Source organism: Rhipicephalus microplus, chromosome 1 (genome assembly GCF_043290135.1).
Source record: "Rhipicephalus microplus isolate Deutch F79 chromosome 1, USDA_Rmic, whole genome shotgun sequence".
NCBI classification, from domain to species: Eukaryota; Metazoa; Arthropoda; class Arachnida; order Ixodida; family Ixodidae; genus Rhipicephalus; species Rhipicephalus microplus.
In genome coordinates, this window is record NC_134700.1 from 150,882,595 (window position 1) to 150,909,963 (window position 27,369).

At 49.6% G+C, this 27,369-nt stretch overlaps 1 protein-coding gene across 1 annotated transcript in view; it reads left to right on the forward strand.

Moving 5' to 3' along the window:
- The first annotated feature begins 7,912 nt into the window (after positions 1-7,912).
- The window catches only part of LOC142765811 (uncharacterized), a 48,592-nt gene continuing 29,135 nt past the window's right edge, over positions 7,913-27,369 (forward strand). Inside the window, exons 1-3 of the mRNA XM_075867551.1 lie at positions 7,913-8,048; positions 14,827-15,083; positions 18,444-18,786. Coding sequence (XP_075723666.1) covers positions 7,913-8,048; positions 14,827-15,083; positions 18,444-18,786 — 736 coding nt within the window. The remainder of the gene's footprint in view (positions 8,049-14,826; positions 15,084-18,443; positions 18,787-27,369) is intronic.

The window sequence follows — 27,369 nt, forward strand, 5'->3', positions numbered from 1 at the left end:
TGTAACAAATAAATGCTCTAATGTTTCCCGTTCCCCACAAAACGCGCACAGTGGCGAAGGTGCCTGAGCCGACCTGTTTGTACCCGGCAGCCCAGCCTATGGATAGGTGCTTTTAGATTACGAGTTTGGCAAAAGCCTCTTCGCCAGAAATATGATAAATGGTGGTGGTGGTAAAAAACTTTATTCATCAGAAAGCCAAAAAGCAAAATAATATTTAAAAAATTAACAAGCAGACGCTCTTCTGGATTTCGCCTACACTTTGCACTATCGAAAATCGACCAAAACCAGAAATTTAAGCAAGCGCGCGTGAGCACATGCACCTGAAAGAACGAGAAAGAAGAAATTGACGAGGCCGGCTGCCGGAATACGAACAACTTTCTGATTTTCGATACTGCGTAATACAATTCGAGCTTCGATCGAGCTCCATGTGCACTGAACATCGTCGAGCCGCGTCAGTACACTTCCAAGATGACGGACGAACAACCACAGTCGTGCATCCTTCAGACCACTACGGCAGTGCGGCTTCGGACCATGGTCGGCGATTGTCTGCCACCGGGTACCACGCGGCCTTGGAATTCTCTCCACCTCGGGGAACGCTGAGTAAAAGACCGACTAGTAGCAGCCATGCTTCGCCAAACCTGAAGCATTCTCGATCTTCCGTGCCGAAGCATTCGCAGCCAGAAAACACCCGAAGGCACTTTTTGGACGTCGTAGACGAGAGGAAACACGAAGTGCAGCCCCACGCTACGACTGCACCGGTGGCTCTACCTCCACCGACGGGGAACTTTAGCAGCCATACTTCGCCACACCTGGAGCATTCCCAAACTCTCGTGCCTGAAAAAACACGAAAGAATTCCTGGGATGACCCGGACGAGAGGAAACACAAAGTGCAATCCCAAGCTACGACTGCAGCGGTGGCTCTACCGCCACCGACGGGGCACTTTGGAAGTCATTTTTCGCCACACCTGGAGTAATCCTGGTCTCCCGTGCCTGGAAACATACGAAGAAGGCACTCCTCGAACGTCCCGAACGGGGGGAAACTTGAAGCATGGTCTCCCGGACCGACTGCACCGGTGGTTCCACCTCCGCCGACGGGGAACTTCAGCAGCCATGCTTCGCCACACCTGGAACATTCCCGATCTGCCGTGCCTGGAAACACGCGAACAAGGCTTTCCTCGGACATCCCGGACGAGAGGAAACACGAAGTGCAGCCCCACGCTAAGACTGCAGTGGTGGCTCCATTTCCACCGACGGGGCCTTTTGGCAGCCATGCATCTCCACACCTGGAGCATTCCCGATCTCCCGTGCCTGGAAACACGCCAAGAAGGCACTCCTCGGCTGTACCGGATGAGAAGAAACATGAAGCGCAACCCCATGCTACGACTGCAACGGTGGCTCCACCTACACCGACGGGGCCCTTCGGCAGCCATGCTTCTGCACACCTGGAACATTCCCGATCGACCGTGCCTGGAAACACGCAAAGAATGCCCTCCTCGGACGTCCTGGACGACGGCAAGCACGAAGCTCAGCCCAACGCAGCAACTGTGCCAGCGCCTCCACCTCCCACGATGGCTGCCAGGAAGCCTATTTACCTGAGTAATTTGGGCGTGGTCGTGATGCTGATCGTCGTGTTCACCATAACGCTGGTGTTGGCCATTTTCACTGTCAGCGCCGTGCGGAAGCAGGAGTATCTTCAGCAGCAGGAGAAGCCACCAACTACGCAGCGGACACCTTTCCCACTCCCTAGGGCTACCGTGTTCATGGATGGCAACTCCTCCGATACGACAACACGCCCGAGTGAAGTCACAAGTGTGGACGTGAGCGACACTGACGCGACCTCTGGGATAATTACGCTCAATTATGAGGTGCCTGACGACGGAGAAGACACCCGTGCGAAAGAGTAAATTTAGAAAATGTGTCTTATGTACTAAGGTGAAATCGATTTGAGTAAATATAAACAGCATTATGATACCCGAAAACAATTATATTGCTGTGTTGTCGTTCCCTTGTACTCCAGATGATCATATAGGGGGAGGGCGTTACCAAAACGATACTACGAAAACCACATTATTTTGCTGGTGCTGAAAATAAGTTTCACATGTTACGCCAGGTAGTCTGTGTTGAGCAAGAGCTGTTAAAAACTTGCACTTTGCAGTATATTGGTCACCAGTGCCGCTGAAAGTTGTCGATGTGAAACGCTGTAAATGAACTCCCAGCCAGTATAAGCAGACTGTACAGTTGTTTTTGAAGAGAGAGAAAAAAAAGCTTCGTTTTCGCATAATCCAGAGCAATGCAGATGGTCGGGCCTCTATTCTAGGGTTCCGCTGGCCCTTTCCATCATCTCTGCCCGGTGAACCAGCCAAAGCTGATCGACAAAGGCCGAGCTGGACAGCTTGACCGATGTTTTTCTTGTAGTTCATGTTGCGGTGTTCTTCATTGTGTGGTGTACACTCCCACGCAATGTGTAACAGAATTTGTGTGGTCCCGCAGTATGGATATGTATCTTTGTATGCTGTGGGGTAGAATACTTGTAGCCTGTGTAAGTTCGTGATGTGTTCGTCTGGAGTCTGCGTGGCGCCGCAGATTTCATTGCTCGTATTACCTGTGTGCTCCCGTCCACTCATTCTCGGACTGGACTTTCTTCGCGAACATGGCGCAATTATTGACCTACGAGACTTGCAGGTGTCGTTCGAGGACCCTTTTCATCCTAAACTGGAAAACCCCCGCTTATCGAAGGCTGCCCTACGCGTATCCTCCGAATCTGTTACTCTGCCTCCCCGCAGCAGCCTCTTTATCAACGTTGAATGTGACCAAGACGTCCCTGATGCTGTAATTGCAGAAGAAAATTTGTCCCTACTTTTTGCACAACAAATCTGCGTTGCTCGAGGTATTGTTCAGCTCAGGAGGAAGCAGGCTTGCCTATTAGTCACGAATTTCAGCGAGGAGTATCGCCATCTTACCAAACACACTGCGATCGCATACCTTGAGGATATTGCCAACGTCCCTGGTCCCTTAACATTATCTGCTCTTTCGTCGTGCGACGATTCCGCCATGACATTCACAAGCACTCTCGACGTAAACCAGGGTCTACCGTCCGCACAACGGGGACGTCTTCTGAAGCTACTCGGCTCATTCCGAGACTGCTTCGCTAGGACTTCGACAGTGAACCAAACAGCGCTTGCCAAGCATCGTATCATCACCGAGCCTACCGAGAGACCCATTCGACAGCATGCCTAGAGTCACCAAAAAGAAAAAGACGTTACACGCCAACAGATCCAGCAGATGCTCAAGGATGATGTCTTCCAGCCATCAAACAGTCCCTGGGCATCCCCTATTGTGTTAGTAAAGAAAAAAGACGGTACCCTGCGATTTTTCATCGGCTACCAAAAGTTGAATAAGATCACGAAGAAAGACGTGTATCCTTTACCACGAATAGACGACTCTCTGGACCGCATTCGCAACGCTCGTTACTTTTCTTTCATGAATTTACGCAGCGGCTATTGGTAAATCTCTGTTGATGAGCGCGATCGCGAAAAGGCTGCCTTCATTACTCCTGACGGGCTCTACGAATTCAAGGTCCTTCCCTTCGGCTTATGCTCGGGGTCAGCTACTTTTCAAAGAATGATGGACACAGGTCTTTCTGGGCTTAAATGGCAATCGTGTCTTGGCTACCTTGACGATGTGGTCGTCTTCTCGGACACGTTTCAGCAGCACGTCCAGCGCTTACAGGCAGTTCTTCAGGCGATTCGACCAGCTGGACTTTCTCTCAAACTTGAGAATTGCCACTTTGCTTTCGAGGAACTTAAGTTTCTTGGTCACGTTGTCAGCCATGCCGGTGTACACCGAGACCCTGAGAAAACGAAAGCTGTTGCCGCATTTCCTGTCCCAATGAACAAGCGCGATCTCCACTGATTTCTGGGACTCTGCGCATACTACAGACGCTTCGTCAAAGGCTTTTATAAAATCGCTGAACCGCTAAATGAACTTACGAAAGACTGCGTACCGTTTATTGGGGTCATGATCAGCATCACGCCTTTGACACGCTACGAAACCATCTCCAAGTCCCACCTGTACTCGGTCACTTTGATGACAACGCTGCCACAGAGCTACACACGGATCCCAGCAACATCGGACTTGGAGCTGTACTGGTTCAATGGCAAAATGGCCTAGATTGCGTGATTGCCCATGCAAGTCGAACACTATCATCCGCAGAGAAAAACTACTCTGCAACAAAAAAAGAATGCTTAGCCGTTGTTTAGGCTATAACAAAGTTCGCCCTTACTTGTACGGTTGACCATTCAGGGTAGTTAGCGACAACCATTCTTTATGCTGGCTGGCCAACCTCAAAGATCTTTCCGGTCTTTTAGCACGGTGAAGCCTTTGTCTGCAAGAATTTGACGTTACAGTCATTCACAACTCAGGACGCAAACACACTGATGCTGACTGTCTCTCACGTGCGCCAATCGGAAGTACGAACGTGGACGTTGAAGAGGACGATACATTCCTTTCGTCTGTATCAGCAACCAACTTGGCTCAACAGCAACGCGACGACATGGAGCTAAGCCCGCTCATTGACTACCTCGAAGGCCGAAAACGCAACCTTCCTCGAAAATTCGCACGTTCGCTGGCCTCGTTCTGCATCAGGGATGGAGTCCTCTATAAGAAAAATTTCGACCATACCCAGGCTACTTACCTACTGGTTGCGCCGACCTCGCTTCGGGACGATATTTTACATGCTTGTCACGACGAACCATCATCCGGACACCTTGGCTACACGCGCACACTGGAAAGAATTCACCGCTCATACTACTGGCCCCGCCTCGCGAAGACAGTCAAGCAGTACGTCCGCACATGCCGCGACTGCCAACGCCGTAAGACTCCACCTGTCAGACCAGCAGGACTACTACAGCCTATCGCCACGCCGAAAACACCATTGCATCAAATTGGCATTGACTTGCTCGGATCGTTTCCCACGTCTTCGTCTGGAAACCGGTGGATTGTGGTTGCCACCGATTATTTAACGCGTTACAGCGAAACAAAGGCCCTACACAAAGTTACCGCAGCCGAAATCGCCCAGTTTTTTGTCACCAGCATCGTACTTCGTCACAGAGCGCCAGCTGTGATAATTACTGATCGTGGGACAGCTTTCACCGCAGAGATGCTTCAAGAAGTGCTGACACTAAGTGGTACAGAACATCGGAAAATCGCGGGTTATCACCCTCAAACAAACGGCCTCACTAAACAGTTGAACAAGACCATCGCAAATATGCTGTCAATGTATGTGGCCGTTGATCACAAGAACTGGGATGATATACTCCCTTACGTAACTTTTGCTTATAATACAGCAGTACAAGAGAGTACAGGTTTCACCCTCTTTCGCTTAGTTCATGGTCGAGAGGTCACTACAATGCTCGACGCAATGCTCCTTCCCAACAACCTGGGCATGTTCAATGTGGACGCTGCTTTGTTCGCTCAACGCGCCGAGGAGGCCCGTCCACTCGTCCGACGCCGTATTCAGGCTCGCCAAACTGCCGACGCACGCCGCTACAATTTTACACACCGAGAGGTTACCTTCCAACCAGGCGATGAAGTTTGGGTGTGGACTCCCATCCGACAGCGTGGTCACTCTGAAAAGTTGCTGCGGCGCTACTTCGGCCCGTACAAAGTTCTACGCCGACTCAGTGACGTTACGTACGAAGTTCTCCCTGAGGGCACTTCAAGATGTTCCCGCCGGTTTCCACAAATTGATGTGGTGCATGTGTCAAGGCTCAAGGCATATTTCTCGCGTCATCCATCGAACATGGACTAACTTACCATGCAATGACTATTTTTTTGTCACTTTTGTTTCTTTTTGATTGTCTTGTGCCCTAACTCCTTTCTTTATTGAGTACTTGTATCACCAGCCCAATTTTTCCTTACGACGCAGTTGTTGGATTCTATGGTAGCATCTTTTCTTTCTCATTTTTTTCTTAACGCTCATTACTAGCACCGAGACGATGCTTTTCGAGGGGAGAGAATAATGTCACAGGTGATGGGTATGAGCCATCAACTGTAGGTGGAATCGCTTGGAAGTGAAGAAAGAAGAGGACTTTGCTTCCTGGTCTGGAGCGAGCAAGACGTCGATTCGTCGCTGTCTGTAATTTCGTTCGTGGCAATATGTATCGTGGAGTTTAAGCACTAATAATTTCTCAGTTAAAGTACTCTATTGAAGTCGCAAATCTCCTTTGTATGCCATCCTTCTTATTTTCCCGCTTTTCCTTTCTACTCTCTTTTCATGTTGTGGTAGGGTAGCGAGTGTGCTAGTCTGCTGATGACTAGACTCTTTGCCAAACGAAGCGTGTCTTGCTCTTTTAGTTCAGCGCGATTGTTCGTTATTCAGACTTTCCTAGGAACAATTTGTTGAGCGGTTCTTTTAATCTTGTTCATCATATGAAACCATCGCTGACTGGACTGTAGCCTCATACCTAAGTTTCTAACAATCGTTGTCTTTGGACAAATGCTGCCACCTAGCTTCACCTCAAGGCAAAGGGCCGGGTCGGTCGTGTGTTATTTTACTTTTTTTTTGAGAATGAAATGAGTTACAATTTGTCTGCTGCGCACTGACATCTTTTTTCTCTTGTGCTAAATTCTATTATTTTATCTACTAGTTGGAGCATCTCTTCTTTTTCTTGCAGGTTATCATTGGTCGTCCAAATAGTGATACCATTCGCATAGAAAGATTGTCGGATGTCTGGCCAGAAAATATTTTGAAGTGTTTTGGCTAGACTAATCATTGCTTTCTTGAAAAGTGCAGGCGAGATCACAGCGCTTTGCGGTCTGCTTTTGTTCGGTAGGTGGAAGACTGGATTCGTCTTTTCTTATTTTGAAGATCTGAGTTATAAGGTTGAATATATATATATATATATATATATATATATATATATATATATATATATATATATATATATATATATATATATATATATATATATATATATATATATATATGAATACAACTCGGTCTCTTAGCGCGAAGAACAGGTAGCAATCGCTTTAGCAATGGTGTACACAACCCACACTACAATTTACAACGATTTCATAACCATAGCCCAGACTCTCCACATAGGCTCGGTCTGTTAAGAAACAGCCCTCGTGCGTGCCCTCACGTGTGGCGTGGACTGACACCAAGCTCTTAATTTGATTCCCAGGCAATATGGACTCTGACGCCCACCGCCTCTTCAAAAAAAAAAAAATCACAGCATATACCTCAGACACCGAGCCTTTCCCCCACGTCACACCAAGCTCAACCGGGCACCGGCCGCCACTTTGCGTCTATTTCAAACATGTATCCCCCACCTGCCCGCCTACACTTCATATTCAGGGACGTGTACACAACCTCCCACTGCCGGTGCTGCGGCACTCACCCGGCTAGCTTCCGCATATGCTGTGAGAGTGCTCGACACAGTACAGACACATTAACACCACGACCCTTTCGTCGAAGCTCCATGAGGTTCTGTGGAGCCCCGCTCTTGACGACTAAACTAGGGCGACCCAGCACGCCCGTGAGGCAGCGTCGAGGCAAGCCTAAACCTGCTGGTTTCTTGAAGTTTATTCCTCCCTCCACGGACGTCTGCCGCTAGGGGGCTGAGCCACTCGGACGCCTCTCGAATGGGCTCTGCCAGTTTTTCACTTTCGCGGCTGAATAAGGACAACCACGGGATTCAAGACCATCACAGCTGTCGCCAGATAATCACCCGATTCGTCCGATGCCAGGATATACCAGGTGGGCCTACTTTTTTTGAGCCGTGACACTTCTTTTAAGTTCCCACAACGGCGTCGTCCTAGCTACGTCATCGCAGTGCCGACGCAGTGCCATCGACGCGCTGGCAACTAGGTGACAAGCCAGGCCCCCGGCTTGTTCGAAGCCTGCGAAATGGATGTTGTGGAAATTGAGGGGGAGACGCTGTCTCCCGAAGAGTACAACGACCCTCAAGGATGGGTTGTGGCCCATGAACGACGCAAGAAGGCAAAAGACAAGATAAACGCGAAACCAGTCACGAACGCGGGAGGTGCGTCCATAGAGGCGTCTCGGAGACTGAAGGATTTTTTGCATCGCCGGCCAGTGCCAAAAGAACCGCAACTACCAGAAGACGATTACAAGGTCGTAATACGCCCAGGAGGAGGTCTGGACTTGACGCGACACAGTCTAGCGCTCATAAGAGACTATGTTCTACGAGCAGCAAAAGTACAGCCTCACATTGCTGTGGAAGATACTCTCAGAATCAACATGCGACAAAATACCATGATCATGAGAACACCTAGTCTGGCCAATGCGAAGGAATACAGCAACAACACGGAAATTATGATCAATGACAACAGCTATGCTACAGCATCTTATGTAACAGCACCTGAAAACACATCCAAAGGGGTTATCCACAGAATACCGAAGTATGATAATTAAGAAGACATAGAAAAAAGCTTGGTCAATCAGAGGAACCCGACAATTCTACATGCACGACGTATGGGACTTACGGACTCAGTGGTCATTGTTTTCGAAGGGTTGTTTGTGCCGTATTTTGAATACTACCATGGTGCCGAATACAGGTGCTTCCCATACAAGAAGCAATATGAAACATGCACTACTTGTGGTCGAATTGGACATCGGGTGGATGTCTGCCCACAGCCTGACAGCAAGAAATGCCGTGGTTGTGGGGTGCTCAATCCAAATGAAAACCACCAGTGCGTCCCTAGGTGCAGCCTTTGCGGGAAAGGTCGTCTCGCAGGGGACAAAAAATGTAAAGAACGGTTTAGGACCCCGTACCTTTTAAAGAAAAGATGGTGCGAAAAGGAGCAACAACAAGGCGATGAACGAAGAGAAATGAAGATTTTGTCAAAGCATGGAGGGAAGGGTATTCACCAAAAAATCTAACGGAGGAGAATGGCAACGCCACTCAGGACAGAGGGGGATGACGCAGAGATCGTTCCAGCTCCTTCCCGCGACTCGCCGAAGGGGAAAGAGAAGGGACTCAACACGAACCCAGATCCACATCCAGATCAAGGTCCACTCGTCAACACAGATCTAGGTCACGGGCCAAATACAAGACAAGGGCAACGACATCACCTCCAGGACAGTCCCACAAGGGTCTTGGAGGCGGTCGGGGCAGTCAACAAATGGTGAGCTGGGTGGGCGAGGTATCAGGGGAGTCTCTCCGGTCTGGGAGTTTGCCTGAGGTTGTTGCAGAAGGGTCCACCCTAGGTCAAGAGCTAAACTATATTAAGAAAATGCTAGAGCAACTCACCCGTGAAAACGCGAAACAGAGGGACGAAATAAAACAACTAAATGAAGAGAACTCTAAACTCAGGCAAAATCAGCTGCGCGAGTCAACTAGCTCCATAGCATCGTGTAGTCGAATTTTAACTCCAGCGCCTGCACAGGAGTCAGGAGTGCATGCAGCGAAACGAAGAGCAAAGGAAATATCTCATGTAGAAAATGAAGACCTCTCAAAACCCCTGGAAAAGAAAGTCAAGAATATGCTCGGAGAACTTACTAAGGTAATGCAACAACAATTCGCAGGATTGCAGCTGCAGCTCGTAGAAATAAAACAAAGAATAGATAGCATAGAAAATCGACTAACGCTGGTGGAGAACACGCAAACAAATTTGAGGTCTATAGGAGCAGGCCCGGTTAAAACTACTACTAAACCCTACAGCCGGCCGATTACGACCGAAGTAATCTAAATCGCAGGGGAAGGGACCGTTCCTAGACATGGCACGACGTAATCAGTATAAAATTTGGCAGTGGAACTGTCCTGGGTATCGCCGGAAACGGGGTAACTTACAACAGTTCCTAAACGAAAAGGAGGCACCCGACGTCATCGTCTTACAGGAAACTGGAGGAATGGCTAAATTGTCGAATTACAAATCCTATGGTACCCCTGATGAAAAAACGTCCGTAACAACCCTCGTGGGAAGAAATCTCACGGTGATAGAACATGATACAGAAATCTGCGATGTCGATCATGTTCTTGTTGAGTTAGTTCCAACGCAGATGAGTGGTGAAAGTCTATTCATATTAAAAGTCTATAGCAGCCCTAGACAAAAAACCAAATTTAGGTCACTTTTTAGAAAAACGATCAGCATTACTAAAAAGCAAGCATTGGTTATAGTAGGAGATTTCAACGCGTTGCATGCGGCATGGGGTTATGACAAACAAAACATCAAAGGTAGAAATCTCTGGATCGACGCCGAACAGGAGGGCCTTACGTTAATAACCGACCCCCTTTTCCCAACTAGGATTGGAAACAGCGTATCCAAAGACACGTCTCCTGACCTTACGTTTACTAAGAATATCATCGAACCTTATTGGCTTAATACACAAGAAAATATGGGCAGTGACCCTTATATAATTGAGACCACGTTTAAAGCAGGTCCACGTAAAAGAGGAGGCAAAGAATTAAGGGTGGTTGAATGGAATAGCTTTAGAAAAATCAGAGAGAAGGAAGCATGCAATGTCATCGAAGACTTAGAATAATGGCTAGGGAACCTTAAGCGAAATATTCAAATCGCAACTAAAACCATACCAAAAACAGAAGGACTAGAAAGCACAGACAATAAGCTCCTACATATGTGGGAGGCAAAAAAGAGCCTAGAAAAACAGTGGAAAACACAAAAACACAACAAACGCTTAGAAAAAGAATAGCCACCCTCAGTAAAGATATTGAGAAGTACGTGGAGCAACTATGCAGACAACAATGAGAGGAAAAGTGTGATACGATGGAAAAACAAATACGTCTCTCTAAAACATGGAACCTGTTAAGATGTCTGATAGCTTCGGAAGCGAGCAAGACAGCACAACAACAAAACTTTATTAGACTTGTCCGTGAAAACAAAGGCACGGAGGAAGAACTGATTGAAGAAATCAGACAGAGATACATTGGGGATACAACCAAAGAGCAATTAAGCTCGTACAAAGGTAAAGGAAATGGTTCCCTAGACCGACCCATATTAGAGGCTGAGGTACGATGGGAACTAATGAAACTGAGCACAACATCAGCCCCGGGCCCCGATGGTATCACGAATAAAACGCTCAGAAACTTAGACGACAAATCTATCACAGCCCTCACCGAATATATGAACAAGTGTTGGGAAAAAGGTAAGATACCCAAGCAATAGAAAACGACAACAATCATAATGATTCCCAAGCTAGGCAAGAAACTAGATCTTGATAATCTTAGGCCTATTTCCCTGACATCCTGCATAGAAAAGTTATTAGAGCATGTCATTCTAACTCGCCTGTCAAATTATATGGAAGACAATGAGCTCTTTCCTCATACGATGGTAGGCTTCAGAGCGAAACTGTCTACACAAGACATTATGCTTAAGATTAAACACCAAATAATTGATTCGGGTCTCAATACACACGACACAAAGGTAATAGTTGGCCTAGATCTTAAAAAGGCATTCAATAATACATCACATAAAGCTATACTTGCAAACCTTCAAGCGTTAGGGGTAGGAAAAAGAGTATACGATTATATAAAAGACTTTTTAACTGACCGGATTGCAAGAATAATACTAGGCGAAGCAGAATCCACAGAGTTTAGTCTGGGCAGCAGAGGTACGCCGCAAGGCTCAGTCCTATCCCCATTTCCTTTTAACGTGGCCATGATAGGCCTCCCTACCAGACTGAAGGAAATTCCAGGACTCCACCATAGCCTCGATGCAGATGACATTACCCTATGGGTAGCAGAGGGTAGTGACGGATACATAGAGGAAACTTTACAAACAGCAGTGAATGTTGTAGAAGAATATGCCATCCATACAGGATTGCAATGTTCACCGGAAAAATCGGAACGTCTCTTCTATAACCCGACATGTAGGGGTCGGAAAAGCATCCAGGAAAAACCTAACATTAAAGTCTTTGTTGGATAAACGCAAATACCTACGGTCGAAAGGATAAGAATTCTGGGACTTCGAATCAGCTCAAACGGGCACAACGGAGAGACGATTAGAATACTTGAAACCAGTGCGCAGCAAACTATGCGTCTACTTAAACGAATTGCAAACCGGCACTATGGTATGAATAAAAATAATATGATAAGACTGGTACAGGCTTTTGTCATCAGTCGTATTGTATATGTGATTCCGTACCTCAAACTGCAAGTTGCCGAGAGAGAAAAGATTGACAGAATCATTAGACGAGCTTTCAAACAGGCGATCGGACTTCCAATTACTACCTCTAATGATAAATTACTTCAATTAGGGCTTCACCACACATCAGAAGAGCTTATAGAAGCTCAAAGAATCGCACAATATGAAAGACTAACGCAGAGTAAAACAGGTAAAGCCATACTAGAGGAACTGGGCATAAACTACGCAAATCAATTTGGCGCCAAAAAAGATACCCGTATGAAATCAGGAAATGTTTAGTAATCTTACGGATTCCAAAAAACATGCACCCCGAACATCACAAAGAAAGGAGAGCTGAAAGAGCGAAAAATATACATAACAACGTAAAAGATTTACCGGAAACAACATACGTAGACGCCGCCAAATACAAAGGAACTGACAACATGACTATAGCAGTAGTGGACTACAAACGAAATCATAAGGTCAGCGGCTCGGTGAGAACGAGCTTTGCAGAAGAGGCGGAGGAAGCAGCTATTGCAATGGCCATAGCATCCACCTAGACTTCACTCATTGTTAGCGACTCGCAGACGGCTGTGAGAAACTTTGCGCGAGGGCGAATATACCAAATAGCTTTAAGAATATTGGTTGGATACAAAGACCAACGAACAATAGAAATAGTCTGGGCACCCGCTCACTCCTCCTTGCCCGGAAATGAGGCTGCACACCAGACAGCTCGAGGAGTTACAGACCGAGCCTCTGGATTGCCCTGGTCGAACGGGGAGGACGATGAGAGATTTTTGAGCGAATGACCACTTACAGAGATATTACGCAGTATTACAGGCTAAGCAGGAAAATTTATCCTCCCGCACACTCGCCATTGAACAAAGGACAGGCGGTGGCGTGGCGCCTGCTCCAGACCCACGCGTTTCTAGTCCGGTAACAATGAACCGCTGCGTGCCGGAACTTCATTCGGACAAGTGTAAATTTTGCCACAACAGGGCGGACTTGAGCCACATTTTATGGGCATGCCCGCAGGCCCCCATGAGAGGCGAATTTCCAGACGGTAGTGGATGGGATGCCGCGCTCCTCAGCTCTGACTCTCAATTACAAGCCCGCCTAATACGGCAGGCCGAAGACGCCGCCAGGGCCCATGGGATCATGGCCGTCGTCTAGGTTTGGTCCTCCCTTCTCTCGCACCTGAAAGGGGAAGAGGACCTTTCTGCTAATTAAATAAAGTTTGTTCATCATCATCATCATCCCTCCACGGAGTGAATGATGATGAGAGAGGCGAAGCGTCCGTCAGTGCGTCCACCGACGCGACCGTTCATTCTTTGGACCGTCCATGCGTCCCACTGTCTGCCCGTGCGTGCGTCCGCCCGTCCGTCCATTCGTCTGTCTGCCTGTCCTTCCATCAGTGCGTCCATTCGTCTGTCTGTCTGTCTGTCTGTCTGTCCGTCTGTCTGTCCGTCTGTCCGTCCGTCCGTCCGTCCGTCCGTCCGTCCGTCTGTCTGTCCATCTGTCTCTCCGTACATCCGTCCATCCATGTAGTGAACACTCCAAGTACCGTCATCTCGGATCATTTCATCGTATGTTCATCATATGCAAGTACCACTATCCAGCGGGCATTCAAAGGACTAAACGAGAGGTGGTATGGCCAAACTATAGGAGTGGCGCGCTCACACTGAGTACGCGCGTGCTGCTCCTCTGGTTTGGCCGTGGAGGTGGCTACTACTACAAATACGAGACGAACAGCTCACGGCGTAAGCAGCTTTACCCCTAAAACACCAACGAGCTTGCCCACTTTCAGGCGTGCGAGCTTACTCACCACGTCAGGAGAGAGGGTGGTCTACTGCCTAAGGGCGACGTATTGTTCCGGGACCAACTGCACACCTATAATGAAATCTGTGAGCACAATGATATAGAACAGCGAAAGCTTCCGTCACCGCACCTTCGACTAAAACGACCTTCCTCACTAACCTTCCGTCTCCTACAGATAGGCACATATACATCTATGACAGTATATGCTAAATTTATAAGTGAACTAAGGCCAAAATTCTCCAATGTGGCATTTCGGGATGCAACAACATATGCTGTGGCAATGCCCCGAGTTGCGCGCGTACGACGGGTCTCCAACCACTGGGAAGAACTGGCATACACTCCTGACGATTCCCCACGAGGACGACCAACTTCGGGCCGCCCAGAGGGCTCATGTCATGGCCGTCAAGACTCATGTCTTGGTTTCGTCGTAGGTATGGTCAGCAAATGAGGTCTTTAGGGGGAAATTGCCTCCTCAGGACTAAATAAACGTATTCACTCCAACGAAGTGTGTGGATGATATGAGAAGAGGAAGAATGCAGATTGTCATGCACATTCAGTGTTCGTCAAGGCCATGATTATTTGGTCTGGTCAGAACGGGAGAATAACACTTATACGACTCTTCACGCTTTACGTACATAAATTTTTATTAAGTATTCTATATTGAAAACGCCTAGCTCAGGTAATCAGTTCTTGGCTGATCTCCTTGAGTGGATATGAGCCATACTTAAGGCATCATAATCATCATATTCATCATCATCATGGCTAATTCCCCGTAGTGGGTATGAGCCAAAAAAGCAAGCCACAAGAAGCAACTCTGGCACCACCTTTCATTGCCGTTCGAAATGGCGACAGCCACTACCACGTTGCTACTTATACTGTGTCTCATCATCGTGGACCTAGTCTCTGCGCCTCCGTCCGAGTCAGCCCTGACGTCACTGGCACTGAAAGAGGAGTTTTCGGATATTGCGGACTACGAGCCGCCTCACGTGCAGAAGCAGAGAAGGATGGTGGCCGTCACAGCCGACGTCGCAAGCGATAGCGACGCCAACGCCACCAGCAGCAACGTGACACCGGCCTCCTCGGTACCTGCTGTGCCGGAGTCCAGTAAGGCTGTCCTCAGTAGGCCCAGCGACTCAGTGGACGCCGGTGCGGCCGAGGTCGGGAACGACGATTGGCGCGGTGCCGATATTCTACGTGAATCTTTGCGTTTTGTACATCACAATCAGGTACAAATTTTCTTTTGACGAAAACACGGTTAGATGATCTATCTATCTATCTATCTATCTATCTATCTATCTATCTATCTATCTATCTATCTATCTATCTATCTATCTATCTATCTATCTATCTATCTATCTATCTATCTATCTATCTATCTATCTATCTATCTATCTATCTATCTATCTATCTATCTATCTATCTATCTATCTATCTATCTATCTGTCTGTCTGTCTGTCTGTCTGTCTGTCTGTCTGTCTGTCTGTCTGTCTGTCTGTCTGTCTGTCTGTCTGTCTGTCTGTCTGTCTGTCTGTCTGTCTGTCTGTCTGTCTGTCTATCTATCTATCTATCTATCTATCTATCTATCTATCTATCTATCTATCTATCTATCTATCTATCTATCTATCTATCTATCTATCTATCTATCTATCTATCTATCTATCTATCTAGCCGCCTAGGACTTCTAGCTCTCCTGGCAGTTTCGATAATGGTATCGATACCGAATTCGGGATAGCATAACATGACTGCATGAGGAACATATTTGACTCGTCATACCATGAAAATCATGATATGTATGTCATGAATGTCATGATTTACATTTCATGGTACTGCAGCTCTTGCGGTGGTTTCGTTTACGTGGCATGTTGCAAAATGGTATGGTATGACATGACTGCATGGCAAACACAAGCGAAAGACCCTAATATGAAAATCATGGCATGCGTGTCATGTTACAACATGACTACATGCCACGCTCATGATGCGCTCGTGGCCGTTTCGCTAGCGTCCCATATACCAAATTGGGTATTACGGTACGTGAATGGATGACGAAGGTATGTGACTGGTGCAAACATGATAATCATGAGATGCGTGGCATGTAACAACATCACTACATGCCGTGCTCATGATGCACTGGTGGCCGTTTCGCTAGCTTCACTTATACCAAATTTGGTATTACGGGACGTGAATGGATGACAGAGGCATGACAATGGTGCAATCATGATAAAAATGAGATTAGTGTCATGTAACAACATGACTACATGCTACGCTAATGATGCGCTCGTGGCGTTTTTGCTAGCTTCAAATGGGTCAAACTCGGTATTACGTGACACGAATGGACGACATAGGTAATTGACACATCCAAACATGATAGTGACGACAAGCCTGTCATGTAACATCATGACTACATGCCACACTTATAATGCACTCGCGGCCGTTTCGCTAGCCTCATATATTCCAAATTTGGTATTACGTGATGTATATGATTGATGAAGGTATGTGACTGGTGCAAACATGATAACCATGAGATGCGTGTCATGTGAGAACATGACTACATGTCACAGTCAAGGCGGCAATACATTTCGACGTGACACGGTGCGCGTGCTTGCTGGCGCTCATTTCCTCGCGTCACGCCGGCGTTGCCATGTCAGGCGCCAGTCTTTCCATATACTCGCAGGCGCGCGCCGCGCTGCGTTTCTTTGACGCATGCGCGTTTCAGCGCATCCGGCGTCCCTCCGACACAAAAAGAGGGAGGCGCAGTGTTGTCCGGGTAACGCTCTTCCGGGTAACGTTGCCGTCGGGCCACGCCGACGGACGCTCCATGGTAGTTTCGGTCGAGCCTGGCGTCAGACAATGGAGTGCTCGTGTTTTGCTAACGTAGCATCGCTGTGCCCAGTCTACGCACGCGTCAACGCTACATCGGAGTATATGGGCCCTTCATGATGCACTCGTGGCCGTTTTGCTGGCTCCAAATATACTAACTTTGTTGTTAATTGACGTCAATGAATGACAAAAGTATATGACTGGTGCAAACATGATAATCCTGACAGGCGTGTCATGTAAGAACATGACAACATAGCACCCTCATAGCGTGCTCGAGGCCGTTTTGCTAGCTCCACACATACTAAATTTGGTATCGCGTGAAGTGAATAAAATGTGAACGACACATACAAACATGACAATCATGACACGGAAGTCACGTACGGCATCATATACGTCCACATCGCAACGTTCTGCTGACTTTAAACCGACATATAAACCTTTCTCGTACGTGCTTCGCATATCATTGATTCCCACTGTATACGTGGGATCTCCCTTGTTTTTGTGTACATGAATTCAATTCAGTTTGTAGTTCTTACTACGTTACAGTTAAACACTACACTTTCCTTGTCCAAAATATGTGGTGGACTTCCTTGATCCTGTCTATCAGAAGAGGCCTTCGAAATAATTCATTTGTGTTCATTCCTTGCAATTTGACCATTTGTCTCTTGCAAAAAGTTGCTTCATCTCTCCGCACGTATCATGCCGTCAAATTCGTCAGAACATCACGAGGCTCGCGACGTTTCTGGGGGGCGCTAATAAATACTCATCTTTCTACAATTATTTCTCTGTATGTTGTATCAAATAGAAGTTCCTTTCACCTACTATGGCATGTAAAGGAAGCTGCTGGGTGAGGTTTATATTTTCGCTTATCTCCCAACAGTATTTGAGGTTTGTTTGAAGTGAACAATCTCTAACGTAACGTTTAAAACGTTACTGTTCAAGGCGAAGGCAGTAATCAAATTCATACTACAGTCACATCTGCATCTTTGTCAACATCGTGGGTGTACTTTCAGAGCAAGGCCGTTGTGGCCGCTTTTCGATAAATGCGAAAGTGGTGGCCTATTATGGGCCTGGATGGATGCACGGAAGAGCTGACGAAGAGGGGGGAGGGGGTGGCATCTAGCTCCCTTATTTCCCTTAAAAAGCGCAAATGTGCCCACATACGTTTATTCAAACAGACCTTTCAATTCATTTTATGTGTGCTTTTTTTGATAACCATGTCCAAGCTATGACCCCCCATCCCCCACCCCTCCACCTTACTTAGTAGCACAGAACGCTGCGCACACCTATATGCACTCGTTGATCCAAAAAGCCTGGCTGGTAAAAAAAATATTTCATCATGTTTTCGATGCTTAAGACATTTAAATTACTTTTATGATGCACGTTCACCGTCTCTAATTTGGCCAGAGAATATTTTGAAGCCACACCACAGGTCCTAGCTACTAATTCTTGTATATTCCAAAGCTAGCAAGGCAGCAGCTGCATCGTTCGACATTTTAAGATTCACGTCAAAGTATAAACGGTGCAAACGACAAACGCTGAAAAAACGATCAAATACGAAAACTGACCTTTGTGTTATATTTCTTCTTGCTGTCGGTGTTTGGTTTTTTTTTTGCTTTTTAAACTGGTCCAACTCGCTCTCTTGTTACTGGTTTGGTTCAGGACCATCACAATTGCCTCTCGGTCATCCTTCGACGCAGGTGGTCTTCTACATTTCGTTTTCACTTGTGCTGACTGGAATGGCACTGCTGTACATACTCATGGCCGCGTACGGCAGCTGCAGTGCCGGTTCGAGCACGAGCCACACGCCGGACGACTCGTCTTCTCGGAGAAGACTTTTCTCAGACTCGAATAACTCGTTGCCCGACCGGCAGCCACTGCTGGCTGGCGGGCATTCTCCGCCAGGCAGACCTGACAGCTCCGACTACGAGCTGTACTCCAGAGTACCGTGGGGCCGCTCCGGACTCACTCCGAGCCCAGTCACCGGAGCTAAGTCCGATGTTGGCGATGGATCAACCGTACCTCTTGCTTCACATATAAAGAGTACGTGGGATTTTTCAGTGCGATAAATTTTCTCCCAGTGCAAACTCCGAAAGCGTTTTGTGTACATATATGAGCGAACCAGCTAGATGGAAAAAGTGCACTGTTTTGAACATGAGGAAAAGTTCCTTTGGATGCGTTTGGCCTCGAAGCTAGAGGATTAGGAAATACCTTACTGACGCTTTCAGATGAGTCGGAAAATAAGGAATCATCAGGGAAGAGGAAGATGGCGGCCTCGGACACTGCTCTAGCTGGGCGAACGTCCTGGTGCTTCGGTGACCCATATAATAGCCTAGCATACTGTCACGAGGTTGTGATACACGCAGCACTTGAGAGGAAGCACGCAGGAGTCAGGGCGGTGTCAGGCGAACTGTTTATTGGGTGAACTTGTGCCCAGCGAAACAGGGCCAAACACAACTCACAGTAACAGCGGCGTGAACAGTCGTCGGCCGACGGAAAAAAAAGACCCCCAGTGGCGCACTGCGCCGGCTTTTTTATACACGCGTCGTAACGCGTTCCAGAGTGGCACACAAGACAAACGCGGCCTGCGTTGCGCTCAACAGAAAGTGATAGCGTCTTCCTTCGTAAACCAAAAGAACCGCACGTGTCAGTCTTTTATACACGCGTCATAACGCGTTCCAGAGTGGCATACAAGATAAACGCGGCCTGCGTTGCGCTTAACAGAAAGTGATAGCGGCTTTCCCCGTAAACCAAAAGAACCGCACGTGTCACTACCCCCCTCTGAAAAAGCATCGTCCCGATGCTAAAGACAGAACATAAGAGAGAGTACATGCAATAAATTACATTAACAATGCGTCACAGCTAATCAGCGCGCGTAATAAGGTTTAAGTCGCACCACGTGTACGACTTCGGGTCGTGCACGGCGTCGTTGGGATGACGTTAAGCCATCGGGCACGACCTCATAGTCCAGTTCACCACGACGTCGGACTACCTTGTAGGGTCCAAAGTAGCGTCGCAGGAGCTTCTCAGACAATCCCCGTCGTCGTATCGGCGTCCAGACCCAGACAAGGTCGCCGGGTTGGTATTCGGTGGGGTGTCGTCGAAGGTTGTAGTGGCGCCTGTCGACCGTATGTTGGCTCTTGATACGCAGGCGGGCTAGCTGTCGAGCTTCTTCAGCGCGATCCAGGTAGCTGGCGACGTCGAGGTCTTCTTCGTCAGTGCCGACCGGTAGCATGGCGTCAAGCGTCGTTGTTGGGCTCCGTCCGTAGACGAGCTTGTATGGATCAAACTGCGTCGTTTCCTGCACGGCCGTGTTGTACGCGAAGGTTACATACGGGAGTATGGCGTCCCACGTCTTGTGCTCGACGTCCACGTACATGGCCAGCATGTCGGCGATGGTCTTATTTAGACGCTCGGTGAGGCCATTCGTCTGTGGGTGGTACGCGGTGGTTCGGCGGTGGCTTGTCTGACTGTACCTCAAGATCGCTTGCGTTAGGTCAGCCGTAAAGGCCGTACCTCTGTCGGTGATGAGGACCTCGGGGGCTCCGTGGCGGAGGACGATGTTCTCAATGAAGAACTTGGCGACCTCGGCGGCAGTGCCCTTGGGCAAGGCCCTTGTTTCGGCATAGCGGGTGAGGTAGTCAGTCGCTACGACAATCCATTTGTTGCCAGAAGTTGACGTCGGGAACGGCCCCAGTAAGCCCATGCCGATTTGTTGGAATGGCCGTTGAGGTGGTTCGACGGGTTGCAGAAGTCTGGCTGGCCTAGTTGTCGGCGTCTTGCGTCGCTGACAGTCTCTGCATGTTTTTACGTAGTGGGCGACGTCGGCAGTGAGGCGAGGCCAATAGTACTTCTCTTGTATTCGTGACAGTGTGCGGGAAACACCAAGATGTCCGGCTGTCGGGTCGTCGTGTAATGCTTCCAGAACCTCTGGACGTAACGCTGAAGGTACCACGAGGAGGTGGTCGGCGCGGAGCGGCGAGAAGTTCTTCTTCAGGAGGACGTTGTTTCGCAGGAAAAACGAAGCCAGTCCTCGGCGGAATACTTTCGGCACGTCGGTGGTCTTGCCTTGCAGGTAGTCTATGCGGATCTTGAGCTCTGGGTCAGCTCGTTGGCGTTCCGCGAAGTCGTCGGTACTTATGGGTCCCAGGAAAGAGTCGTCGTCCTGGTCATCCTGGGGCGGCGGATCGACAGGGGCGCGAGACAAGCAGTCGGCGTCGGAGTGCTTTCGTCCGCTCTTGTAGACGACGGTGATGTCAAATTCTTGTAGTCTGAGACTCCACCGTGCGAGGCACCCTTATGGATCCTTCAAGTTAGCTAGCCAACACAAGGCGTGGTGGTCACTCACGACTTTGAAAGGCCTGCCGTACAGGTAGGGGCGGAACTTTGATGTAGCCCAGATGATGGCAAGGCATTCCTTTTCTGTCGTGGAATAATTGGCTTCTGCCTTCGAAAGTGACCGGCTGGCGTAACTGATGACCCTTTCAAGTCCGTCGGTCCTCTGCACGATCACGGCGCCGAGCCCTGTGCTGCTTGCGTCCGTGTGAATTTCGGTGTCAGCTTCTTCGTCGAAGTGCGCCAGTATTGGCGGCGTTTGCAGGCGTCGCTTTAATTCTTGAAATGCCTCGACTTGCGGCGTTTCCCATTTGACGTCGACGTCGGCCATCGTGAGGTACGTCAGTGGCTCGGCGATCCGCGAAAAGTTCTTCACGAAGCGCCTGTAATAAGCGCAGAGGCCAAGAAATCGGCGTACTGCTTTCTTGTCGGTGGGTGCAGGAAACTCGGCGATCGAAGCTGTTTCCTGTGGATCAGGGAGCACTCCCGACTTGCTGATAACGTGGCCAAGGAACAATAGTTCCTCGTAGGCGAAGCGGCACTTTTCTGGCTTCAGGGTAAGTCCCGAGGCTTTGATTACCCGAAGAACAGCTTCAAGGCGCCGGAGGTGCTCGTCGAAGTTGGAAGAAAATACGACTACGTCGTCCAAGTAGACGAGGCAAGTCTGCCACTTCAAGCCTGCGAGTACTGTGTCCATAACCCGTTGGAACGTCGCAGGCACCGAGCAAAGACCAAAGGGCATGACCTTAAACTCGAATAGGCCGTCTGGTGTTATGAAGGCAGTCTTCTCGCGGTCTCTCTCGTCTACTTCGATTTGCCAGTAGCCGGTTTTGAGATCCATCGACGAAAAATACTTGGCGTTGTAGAGTCTGTTCAGAGCATCGTCTATCCGTGGGAGGGGATACTCGTCTTTCTTCGTGATCTTGTTCGGGCGACAATAATCGACGCAAAAACGTAGGGTTCCGTCCTTCTTCTTCACCAACACCACGGGTGATGCCCACGGACTCGTAGACGGCTGAATGATGTCGTCACGCAGCATTTCGTCGACTTGTTGCTTGATGGCCTCGCGTTCCCGTGAAGAAACTCGGTAGGGGCTCTGACGGAGCGGACGGGCATATTCGTCTGTTATGACGCGATGTTTCGCGAGAGGGGTCTGACGAAGCCTCGACGACGACGAGAAGCAGTCCTTGTATTGGTGGAGTAAGGCTTTGAGCTCCTTTTGTTGCTGCCTGGAAAGGCTTTGATTGACGTCGAAGGCGGGCGCGGACACTGCTGTCGACGTTGCGGCTCCCTGAGAATCGGTGAGGGCGAAGGCATTGCTCGCTTCCACAAATTCGCTTAGATGTGCTACCGTCGTGCCCCTATTCAAGTGCCTATATTCGTTGCTGAAGTTCGTCACCATTACCTTGGCTTCGCCGTTATGAAGCTTGGCTATGCCTCTTGCGACGCACATCTGACGGTTTAGGAGCAGGTGCTGGTCGCCTTCGATGACACCTTGTAAGTTGGTAGACGCTTTGGTGCCGACAGAAATGATGACGCTCGACAGTGGCGGGATGGTTACCTGCTCTTCTGTCACATTCAAGGCATTGTGAGCGATGTTGCAGTCTGACGCCGTTGCATTATCCGTGGACAGCGTGATTGACCTGGATCTTAGGTCGATGACTGTGCCTTGCTGGTCCAGGAAATCCATGCCTAAAATGACGTCTCGCGAGCATTGCTGCAGGACCACAAAATTCACAGAATACGTCTGGCTGTGAATCGTGACTCTTGCCGTGCAGGTTCCAGTCGGTGTTATAAGGTGGCCCCCTGCTGTTCGGATATCCGGTCCTTCCCATGCAGTCTTTACCTTCTTGAGCTTAGCGGCGAAGAGACCACTGATGATAGAGTAGTCGGCGCCGGTATCGACTAGGGCGGTGACGCTGTGGCCGTCGATGATCACGTCGAGGTCGGTGGTTCGTCGTCTGGCGTTCCGGTTAGGTCGGGGCGTCGGATCACGGCTGCGTCGGCTTGGTCCGGTGCTGCTATGTCGCGTCGGCAGCGAGGCTTTGTCGTAAAGACTCTGCTCAGGCGGCGTACTGCGACTACGTCGGGAAAGTTCGTGTGTCGTGGTCGTCGTCATCGGCAGCGGCGGCGGCGGAGGAGGATCTTCGGCATTGCGTCGTGCAGCAACCGCACCTCCATCGGTTGCTGCTTTTAGTTTCCCGGGTAGGGGCTTGGGAATCGGCCCCGGTTAGGGCCGGTGTACTGGCGGCGATCCGGGGAGACGTAGCAGCCAGGCGAAGGTGAACGGGATGGTCGTCGTTGTTGCCACTACGATCCGGCGATGTAGTCGGCGATGTCGCGAGGTCGCTCACCTGGGCGCGGACGCGGCGCGTTCACGTCGAAGCCACGCAGTCCCATCTCACGGTACTGGCAGTAGCGGTAGGTGTGCCCGGCTTCGCCGCAGTGGTAGCATAGTGGGCGGTGGTTCGGGGTGCGCCAAACGTCAGTTTTCCTTGGCGAGCGCTGGATTACTGGCGAGCGGGAAGGCGTCGGGTGTGGCGGCGGTGGCTGGTGACGAAACTGTGGAGACGTTGGGTCCTGGTGTTGGCGAGGAGTGGCGACAGGTCGTCGTGCAGTAGCGGCGTAGGTCATCGCTTCCGGTTGGGGCTGTGGCCGTTCAGGAACGCTCAGTGAGCGCTGTAGTTCCTCGAGGACTACGTCGTCGAGAGAGGCGACTTGGGGCTGAGACGATGGCAACATGCGGCGCAGTTCTTCACGAACAATAGCGCGTATGGTCTCGCGCAGGTCGTCGGGGCAGAGTCCTCGGACTTCTGCGACGTCTGGCGACATGCGCCGATCGTATTGGCTGGTCCGCATTTCAAGAGTCTTCTCGATGGTGGTAGCCTCGGAGAGGAACTCTTGTATTGTCTTTGGCGGGGTTCTGATCAGTCCGGCGAAGAGCTCCTGCTTCACTCCTCGCATAAGCAGGCGAACCTTCTTGTCCTCAGACATGTCGGCGTCGGCGTGGCGGAAAAGTCGCGTGATCTCCTCCGTGAAGATCGTTACGTTTTCGTTGGGGAGCTGCACCCGAGTTTCAAGCAGTGATGCGGCTCTTTCCTTCCGCACGACGCTTGCAAAGGTGCGCAGGAAAGCAACGCGGAAGTTGTCCCAGGTTCGAAGCGTTGACTCGCGGTTCTCGAACCAAGTCCTTGCGGCGTCTTCCAGGTAAAAATACACATGACGCAGCTTGTCGTCCGGGTCCCACTTATTGAGGGCTGCGATGCGGTCGTAAATGTCAAGCCAGCTTTCCGGGTCTTCGTAGGTCGATCCGCGGAAGGTAGGCGGCTCTTTGGGCTGGTTGACGACCACGGTTGCCGAAGACCTTGCTTCCGTCATCGTGGATGCCGGCTTCGTAGCAGCCTTTGTTTTCTTGTCCTTGTCGGGGAGCGGCAGGTATTCGGGCGGTAGTCCTTGTTGTCTTCGGCTCACTCGAACGACCGGGTCGGCGTCGTCCTCTTGGCGGCCTGGGCTTGGCTCACGGCTGGACGGGGGCGTACGGTACATGGACCGAGAAGCACCTCCACCAGATGTCACGAGGTTGTGATACACGCAGCACTTGAGAGGAAGCACGCAGGAGTCAGGGCGGTGTCAGGCGAACTGTTTATTGGGCTAACTTGTGCCCAGCAAAACAGGGCCAAACACAACTCACAGCAACAGCGGCGTGAACAGTCGTCGGCCGACGGAAAAAAAAAGACCCCCAGTGGCGCACTGCACCGGCTTTTTTATACACGCGTCGTAACGCGTTCCAGAGTGGCACACAAGACAAACGCGGCCTGCGTTGCGCTCAACAGAAAGTGATAGCGTCTTCCTTCGTAAACCAAAAGAACCGCACGTGTCAATACGATAAAACGGAGCCTTCTCGAACATGTATTGTCATAGCAACAAACATAAGTAAAGTCACTATGTTCCCCTCTCCTGTTCACCCCTCTCCGTCGGTTGGTGCCTACCGTGCCTACCGCGAGCCGGTAGGCACGGGCGCCTGGAGACTTCAACTTCTAAATGCGAATGAATTTCTGAGTCGGGCTATGCCAAACATCTGGCGTTTTTTGTGGCGGCCGCGCACCGACAGGTGTGATTCTCCTCTCTCACTCCCTCTTCCATAGCAACAGTTGCAGGCGCGCGCGCTAATCCTCGCCTCTAGCAACCGGAAAGTGTGCTGCGAGAGGGTATAGAAGAGGGTAGGTGCAGTTCTTTGCCGCTCTTTCTATCGCCATACGCTCTCTTTCCTGCATTTGCCCCCCTCTCCCGTCTGCTCGTGCCTCACTGTCGACCGTTCAAAGGCTGGAAGCCTCTCAAGAACATGCTGAAATGTGTGCTCGAGACCGCTGTGAAACGCCAACGCCGAGCCGTGAACTTGGGCGCCGCACTCTCCCGTCCGCTTGCTCCTTACTCTCGACCGTTCGCTCGCTGGGCGCCTCTCAAGGCGATGCCATAAGTCGACGAAGGCGAATGTCTGACAGCAACGGTACCCTCTCTCGGTGCAGGAAATGTCTTCGCATTTTCTCACGATTGCTTTCTGGGAGGTGGGGACATTTCTTGCATGTGATTACCACACCAGTGAGCCGCTGCTTGCCGCATGGTGGCGCCATTGCGCGAGACAACGTTTGCGGAGTTCAGGCTGGCACGGTAGATGGACGTGTTTTCTGAGCGCTCCCAATCGACTGCGCAGATAAGTGATTTTGCATGTTTTGAGCTTGCCTTTATAATTATAAGGCAACAGTTAAAATCTTTGTAGCACTTATTACATTTTACGGCTTTTCCGGGAGTCAGTCACCAGGTATTTACTACTTTGTGCGTTTGTGTGTGTTTGTATCTTTGCGTTTTTTTCTTTTGCCACCCCGTAGGGGTGGGGCACGTACATTGAACACGCAAATTTTTGTAGTAGAGCTTAGACTTTCTCTTTTTCGTAAGGCAGGGATTGAGTTTTGTAATTATCGAGTGTGACAAGTCATAAGGACAATTGGTGACATAAAGACTTGGTTAAAAAGGCTGTAAAGTGCTCAGGATGCGAAGTGACTTTGAAAATATTCCCAAGTGCACAAGAAAATGAAGAGGAGGATGACGCGAAGTGTAGGCAATGTAAGATCGGGGAAAAAATGGAGAAAACGATGGTTGCCCAGAGTGAACTGCTGTTGAGAATCACCGAGCTGAAGACTGCGTTGGCGACAGAGCAAGAAAAAACGAGGCCGATGGGAGAAAAGGTGAAGTCCGCCGAAAAAGCACTAGACAAGGTGAACAAAGGAGTGGCCGATGAAAATAACAATAGGGCACCGGCAACCAGAACAGCGGAGAAGAAAGAGCGAGCAAGTTTGGAAAAAACAGGTTCAGCCAGTTCAATTATTGCAAGGCCCAGCTTCAGAGAAGTAGTGGTGGGGCTGGGAGGGGACAAAACAGTTGGCGTCACAGGTGCAAGCAATCCCCAGGTGCAGGACGCTCTAGCTGAACAGTCACAGCATGTGATAATCGCTGGGGACTCGAATTTAAGTCGATGCGCAGAAGCGATCAAATAGAGGGTTAAGAGGTGACAAAAGGGTTGCAGTAGGGACGTCCCCAGGACGCAAGATGAAAGCAGTCATGAGGCAAGCGAGTGCAAAACTCAAAACTACAGCTGATAGATGAAACCTCGTGGTAATTTCAGGCGGTTTCAACGATGTCCTAAATGAAGATACGGCAGGACTAGCGACCACACTGGCGAAAGGGGTCTATGACATGCGCGCCACTTCTCCTCAGGTACAGGTAGTGATATGCACGATACCGGAGGTACCGGTGCGTAACGGCAACCTGCAGAGAACGGTTGTCAACGCAAACCAAGAGATATGGTGGATTAGTCGAGAGAAAGGCTTTCAGGTGGTAGAAATAAACAGAGAGGTGCATAGGTGGGGTGGTTTTCAACGAGACAGAATTCACTTCGACTAGCGGCTAGGTCATGAGGTGAGTTGGCGACTTGCAAGACGTGCAGTAGCTTTTTTTTTGGGGGGGGGGGGGGCGTGCGGGCCCTTCGTGGTGCAGGATAGCTAGTAACGAGGAAAACAACCAGGGAAACTCTTTGACAGGTGATGTGGACAGATACGATTCCAAAGTGGCACCAGTATCTAAGATAGGTAGAGTCCGGGGCAGAAATAGACGTAGCCACAAGCGCCGAGCCAATTCAGACATAGGATATATTAACATGCAGGGTGGCAGGAACAGGCTGCAGTGGGAAGAGATAGTAGGACAGCTAAGAGAGGAGAGACCGATGGTATACGGTTT